The 7262-nt window shown below is 44.3% G+C and overlaps 1 protein-coding gene across 1 annotated transcript in view; it reads right to left on the bottom strand.

The window, feature by feature from the left end:
• Positions 1-7262, bottom strand: part of DNAJC9 (DnaJ heat shock protein family (Hsp40) member C9) — a 7665-nt gene continuing 403 nt past the window's right edge. The window contains exons 2-5 of the mRNA XM_019507780.1: positions 7053-7195; positions 4938-5192; positions 4057-4143; positions 1-657 (exon numbers count right to left, since the gene is read on the bottom strand). Coding sequence (XP_019363325.1) covers positions 538-657; positions 4057-4143; positions 4938-5192; positions 7053-7195 — 605 coding nt within the window. The 3' untranslated portion in view covers positions 1-537. The remainder of the gene's footprint in view (positions 658-4056; positions 4144-4937; positions 5193-7052; positions 7196-7262) is intronic.

The raw sequence follows: 7262 nt of genomic DNA, 5'->3' as shown, positions 1-7262 counted from the left end.
CTTTTGCAAAACCACCATTTATTTTATTAAAGCTACAGTTTCAGAAATATATTTATAAAAAACACAGAAATATCTGAAAGTAACTTGCCCTATTGAGAACTGCTGTGCAGGGACTATATATATAAAAAAAAAAGAACGGGATTAAACAAGATACTAGTTAATTACTAACGCATGTTGGTTCCCATGGCTGGACACATTAAATGCTGATTCAGGATACACTGATCCGTTTTAAAACCAGCAATCTTGCCAGTGACAGTTGGCAAGGTTTGATGTATTATACAACTCAACTACGAGCAGACATACACCTCCCAATTAGCTTAATATAAGAAAGTATTGTAATATTTGCTATCAAGAGCCTATTTAACCTTCATTACAAGTTGCCAGGGAATTTATCTACATTCGCTTCAGAGTGCATTTTGCCATATCTTTCCATCTACAAGGATTGATACATCCATATACTGACAAACTGGAAGATTGCAGATGTTTACTGAGATTGAGATGTTCTCATGTGGGCAAAAGAGGCTGGGAACTCACTGTTTATTTCTTCCCTTTCTTGAGTGACATTTTCTTTCCTCCTTTCTTAGATTTATTTCCATATTTTGCTTCTAGCTGAGCCAGAAAGTTGTCCATTTCTTTTTTCCGATTCTGATTTCTAGTCTATAAAGTAAACAAGATAACATTTTTACCAAAAAGTATTAATAGAAACAATATAAATAAAGATGCTGGGATGCATTTAGAAGGGAATATAGAAACTGTAAAAAAAAAAAAAAAAAAAAAAGATCCATGGAATTTCCTAACCAGGGATAACTTAATTTATAAGAATTAATTTGAAGATGTAAAAAGGCAGAGGCAACTAAAAAAAAAAACCCAACAAGATGGGGGGGGTGCAAGGAAGCAAGCAGAGAATTGTAAAAGTTAAAAGGTTCTCATGAGCCCCCTTTTAACAGCTCCCTTTTACATCAGAGGAGCTTTAACTCTAGCATCTTTGCCAACCTTAGCAGCATGATACAGGAACGCAGATAATTCTTCAAAAGAGTGGCTTGAAGTCACTTCTGACTTAGCTTTTTGAAGGAACCATGCCCCTGTAATTCCCCAAATGGACTTCAAGATGCTCAACACTCCTCAGAATCAGACCAACTTAGACTCTTTGACCGTGTCCAGACAAGTGTGGCCATGTGGTTATGTGCACATTCAGGCATTTCCTGTGCTGCTACCTTGCAGTGCTGGGGTGTTTGGTTTATTTTTGACCTTGAGATTCCAGGATCAAAAAAACCTCACACAGAAAAAAAAGCAGGGCAGCAGCAGGCACCACCCAAAACTAGAGCCTGGCCTGCTAGAGCCATGTTCCAGGTGCCCCAGCCCCCAGGTAAGGCAGCTGAGGCCAGCAGTTGCTGGTCCCAGCCTCCCCTACCCCACCCAAGGTAACCTGCTGTACATCAGTGCATGTGGCATAGGCATTGCTTGGGGAGAACTAGTAGCAGCACAAGGTGTGCCACTGCTATTTGTCCCTGAGGAACCAAACATCTGTGCTCATCCGGACATGGCTTTTGGGTAAGAGTCAGCACTTTAAATCCCACTAGGAAAACAGAAGGCAAATCAGTGTCTCTGGAGCTGCATGCTGTGTTTATATGAAGGCAATCCACAAATCAAGTAATAACAGCTTTCCTAGCTTCAGCTTGTAAAGGAAGTTAAGATGTACTGACCTCACATAAAATGTGAGTATAAACATCCTATCTAGAAATGACAAAGATAGATCCATATCATGGACCAGTAAACTCCTGATCAAATACACCAGGCTGGGGGATGCATCTTCAACAGCTACTTTTTAAGGGTGCACCAATATACTGGTTGGCTATTGGACTGGCAATGATAAAAGGAAATGACATTATTGGTTATCAGCTTTTTTTGGTCATTGTAACTAATTAGGACAGTGTGCGAGGATAGTCCGGTTTCCATGCCCTGCTGCTGGCCCGACCCACAGCAGACTACAGGTCCCAATGACCACCAGGAGTGGGAGAGGGTACCAGGGAATGGTCACAGGGGGCCACGCTCAAACAGACTGTTACTGGCTCCTGCTGCTGCCGCTGCCATGGCAACACTGTGCACAGCAGGGGTCTGACACTAGGGCTGCCGTGGAGACTGGGCTGCACACAAGTGGGGTAAGGTGCTGTGTGAGAGAGATTTTGCTCCATCAGGCACTGAGTGCCTTTGCAAAAGCAGCTTCTCCCCAGCGGCTGCAGGAGCTTGCCAGCACTGTGGTAGTGGCATGGTCTGGGCTCCAAATGTACCTGGTACCGCTGTCTGCACAAGGGTCCACCCCACCCAGCTGGGATGGCAGGACATGCTGCAAGGGGAGCAGAGCTGCTGGCAGGAGTTGTGGGCAAAGGGGCCACATGTATGGGAATAAGGTTGTCACTACCTTCCTCAAGGGCCAGAGCAGGCAGGAGGCGTGTGTATGCGTGTGCAAGGCAAACAAAAAAGGGTTTATTTAGGTCAGTAGTTTAAAATGCCTTGCACCATTACTAAATATCAGTTATTGGATCCGCTTCAGCCAATATGGCTGGTTAATCATCAGCTAACGATATCAGACAAAAAAAATAATTTATCGGTGCACCCCTACTACTTTTTCATCCTTTAAAGAATCCAGTTATTTAACTAAATCCTTAAGATGAGAACTTTGAGGGTGTCTGATCATCACTTAGGCCCCCTCTATGTGTTACAGGTATCATGCAATTACCTGGTAAATTGCGGAATCGACTTGAGATCAGCTATAAATGCAAAGTACTTATCACATTACAAAAAACTCCAACCCAATGTAGTTTAAATTTGCACATGCAGCCGGGTCTCCCCTGTGGCTAGGAGCCCAGTCAACTGACAGGGCTCCCAGCCACAGGGGTGCACCTCACCTAGTCAGGGCTGCAAATCCTGTAGCATGCCTTCTGGCAAGCTCCCCGGGGCCACAGGATTGCTGCAGGGGCAATTCCTCTAATGCAGGGTTGGCCCACACTCCCAGGACAGGGAGATTGCCCCTGCATCTGGGAGCCCCTTAATTGGGGTGTGTGGGGGGCTCAGCCATGAGAGCTTGCCTCTTGCCAGTGTAGGAGGAGCTGAAGATTGGGCTTCCCCTGTACTAGCAATAAGGTGCTAATATACAATTGCATGAAATGCACATTTGATCCCTTTGCGCTTTTACCTGTACATGTAGAAAGGGCCATAGAGTCAATAAAAGGAGCTAGAACATCTGTTACTCTAGTTGCTTCCTTCAATCCTGCATATTCTGTAATATTCTTAAGGACTGAGCCTCACCGCTCTTGCTCTTATTCATGCCCCAGTTATGCCCATTTGACACTACTGGGAAGAATGAGCTAAAGATATAAAATGGAGTATTCAATAGCACAGAGAAAAGCATTTCAGTACACCTAGCTGCCCCAAGACAGCAAATACAGGATGATCGCATATGTCCTTACTCTACTGCACCAGCAGAAGCCACCATTACTCAGTGGAACCTTTCCAAGCAAGGATACACCACGGAAGAGTATTGCTATCCAGTCCCATCAGGGACAGCACATGCACTGATGCATCCTTCACTGTGCCATATCTAATGGCAATGGGAACAAGCCTGTACAGAAAACATGCCAAAAGTCAAGTCCTGTGCCCTCACCAAGTGCTATTCCAAACCCTTCTGCTGCTGCTGCTTCTGCTCCCTGCCTACTCCTCAATCTGCTATGCACCACAGAGGCTGCACATGCACTGCAGGTCAGCCACTTGTCTTACAGATCTAAACGCATGACTTGTGATAACTGCAACAAACCAGGTCATTTTAAAAATAGGATTTATGCAACAAGATTTTGCATTATGCTCAATGTTGATTAGAACCTTCTGAAGAGTAAATAAGAATGCACAGAACTATAGCACTAGGGGGATCAGATTCTGAACTAAGGTAGATGAATATGTAGTTTCAAGGATCAGATTATTATATCCACACGATCCCCAAAAATTAGTTAACAATAACTGAGATAACAACATCCTCTTTCCAGACATTCTGAAAAATCTTACTTGAATAAGTGCTTTCAAGTCATCTTCTCCTTCACCAAGGCCTAGTTCTTCCCTGGACTTCTCTGCTTCTTTAGCTTCTTCTTCAGCCTGAAATAGCAATTAACTGCTACTCCTTAGTATTGCATTTGACCAAAATGTTGTTATAGCAGACTGATTTTTTAGTTTTTTGTGGTCTACATGCAAACAAGAGCAAAGAAACAAAATCTCTAGCAGAAAACTATTATTTATTTAAGGTAGCATGTCCACAAGAATTACAATTTATTTTAAACACAAACACTTATCCCTTAATGATTCCACCACTGGGAAGGTATGTTAATTGTTGCTGTCTGACATGTATTTAAATAGCTTGTACTGTTTAAATGAGAATCAAACTTGATGGTACAAGAAGTGCGACCATCAGTTTTATGGTACAAGAAGTGAATACCATGGTGGGATACCTTAAAGTAAAATAATATTTTGTTCTCATGATCTGAGATACCCTTTTACATCAAGTCCAATTATACTGAAACTTTTGCCAAGTTGTTAGCAGAAGGGAAACCATATTCATATAGAAAAAAATGCAAGTAGAAAGTAAAATGCAAACAAAGCCTATGATTGCATAGAAACTTTTCAAAACCTGATTATAATTTTAGAACATGTGATGTTTGAAGAATTAAGTTATTTCTGAGGAAAAAAAATGCAGAGTTCCGAGACTGGCCAAATTTAACATCTAGGTGATGGACAGGGGTATTGCAATTGTATCAGGAAGAGAAATTAAAAAGCACAGAGAAGCACAGTCTACATGGATTTAAGTGAAATGCATTTTTAAATATTTATATTTGGCATTCAATACCAAATGGCATTTATATTCTTTTGGGGCCCTGGTATACATTTTAACATACCCTCCTTTTTCTTGCGTCCATTTTCTGTTTAGCTTCTTTAATGAAAGCTTTATAGGATGGAACTTCTCCCGAGTCAATGGCTTGCTGTATAATCTTCCTTATCCTGGGTTCATCTGTATAATCCACACACAGCACAGATTCCATAATCTTGTCCATGTCACCTTTGAAATCTTTATATGCTGATTTAATGTCAGCCAGCTCTTCTTCTGAACCTTTGTACTTTTTCTCAAAATCCTGAATATCTTTTATGGTGATCTGAATTAAAAAAAAAAAAATAAAGCATGCACAATTTCATTAATTATAAAACTTGCAGAAAGCAAGTTTGCAAGAAAATAAAGAATTAAAAGGCCCCATACACTACAGCCCAGCATGCCTCCCATGATCTTCTCTACTAGCTAAGATTCAAGACTGTACTGTGTGCGCACGTACCCATCACTATCTTTTAAAACAAGTTCTGGAGAAACTGAACTATTGGTCTGGTCATCGATGTCCTCTGTGGTTAAACCACATTAAAATATCCCTTGTATTCCCTCAAGTACAAAACATATTTTTTAAAGCCAAGATTTCTTTTAGAGATGACTTGCATCTCCAACCTGAGGCAAAAGTAAAAACCTCTTGTATATACCACAGAGGCTACAGACTTGTAAACAGATCTTTATTTGGGATGTGTGTGCGGGTAGGGGGATGTAGGGGGAAGAGGGGCTTCTGTTTAAACCAAGAGTCAGAAAATTTACCCATCTTCAATTCAAGACCATCTTCTATTTGATGAAACATAGTGGTACTAACACAAGGACCTCAAAGAAAGACACTTTGTTTCCTCTTCCTTTGTCAGCACTGTAGCTCAAGACTGTCTCAAATTGTGATAAACAAGGTCTGTCTGGTAATATCTTCTATTGGAAGATATACTTGGAAGAAAGGTTAGACAAGTTTTTGGGCTCTACAACCCTGCTACCAAGTCACCCTAAAAAGAGGGAGCACTGCTGACATTTGGTCTAAAACAGAGTAAGGAGCCTTGGCAGAACCACCAAGTGGTTCAGTCTCAGTGTCAACCGCCAAGTCTCTTCAGCTTTGTCCTGCTCTGTCCCCCTTTATCTCATGGATGTCCCTGGACCAGGAGTAGGTAACTTTTTCCAGCTGCAGGACAAAATGACCCGGTCTAGCTCAGATGTGGGTACTAGAACCTGCACTGCTACTATCATCTTCCTGGCAGCAGGGGGAGGGCCACCACACTCAGAACTTCACATGCCCAATGAAAATGGATACAAAAATAAAAACAAAACAAACCAGGTGCTGATGGACTTGAGCAGCGGTCTCCAACCTTGTAAAGTAGGAGATTACCTTTGGCATTTAAAAGCAACCCAAGATCTACTGTGTGCCATCTACCCCCTGCAAGCAGGTAAGTCTGCGAGGAAAGAAAGGGGGCGGGGACAGACAGATCAAGGCAGCGGCAGAAAAAGTTATCTGGGGACACACCTCCCCAGCAAGTAAGTCCCCCACACTCAATTTACCCCTGCTTCTGCAGCACTGTCCCTCACCGCAGGGACCGCGATCTAGCCCCTGCCCCTTCTCTCCCCCATGGACTGACCTGCTGGGCTGGAGCATGCATGTGCATGCACATGGGCACTCAGCCCTCCCACACCAGCCTCAGATCTACCCCAAGAGGCTCTGAGATCTACTTCAAGTCCAGTGACCACTGGACTTGAAGGTGCCTCCAAGATGAGGAAAGACCTGAGCAGGGGCTGTAGGAATTACATTTAGCTGTTGGGTACAAAGCCCTGCCAGAACACCTAGGTCCTTGTGTGTGTTTAGTCTGTCAGAGCAAGGAATTAGAAGGTGGCTACATAATTAATACCATTGAGTAAGGCAGTCTGGGGAGAGCGCCTGCACCAGGTGCCACTGACACCACACATCCACAGGTGGAATGTGGCACAAGGGCGGTAGGTCGCTAGCCCTGCTCCTGCAGAGAAGGTCCTTGGCTGGCTCCTCCCAACCTGGCAGCTGCAAAATCCCTCCAGGGGCAGTGAGATACTACCAGGGCTGCAAACACCCAGATGCAGGCAAGAGGCAAACCCTCCGGAGCCTGAGGGAGGATCCAGGAGGGGACCCGACACCCACCTTCTTAAAGAGCAGTCTCCAGTACTCGGCCCAGTCGCGGTCCTGGCTCCGCGCGTCCGACTCCTCATCCACCAGGCCCTGCTCATCGTACACGGCGCGCTGCTCGGGGTCGCTCAACACTGCGTAGGCCCGGCCCAGCACCTACGGCGGGACAACGTTACCGCCGAGCCCTGCGGCCCCGCCCCGGCCCGCCCCAGCCCGGCCCGCCCG

Source organism: Gavialis gangeticus, unplaced genomic scaffold (genome assembly GCF_001723915.1).
Source record: "Gavialis gangeticus isolate Ggan-Ray unplaced genomic scaffold, GavGan_comp1, whole genome shotgun sequence".
NCBI classification, from domain to species: domain Eukaryota; kingdom Metazoa; phylum Chordata; order Crocodylia; family Gavialidae; genus Gavialis; species Gavialis gangeticus.
The sequence above is the reverse complement of the archived record's forward strand: the minus strand, read 5'-3'. Positions and strand labels throughout refer to the sequence as shown.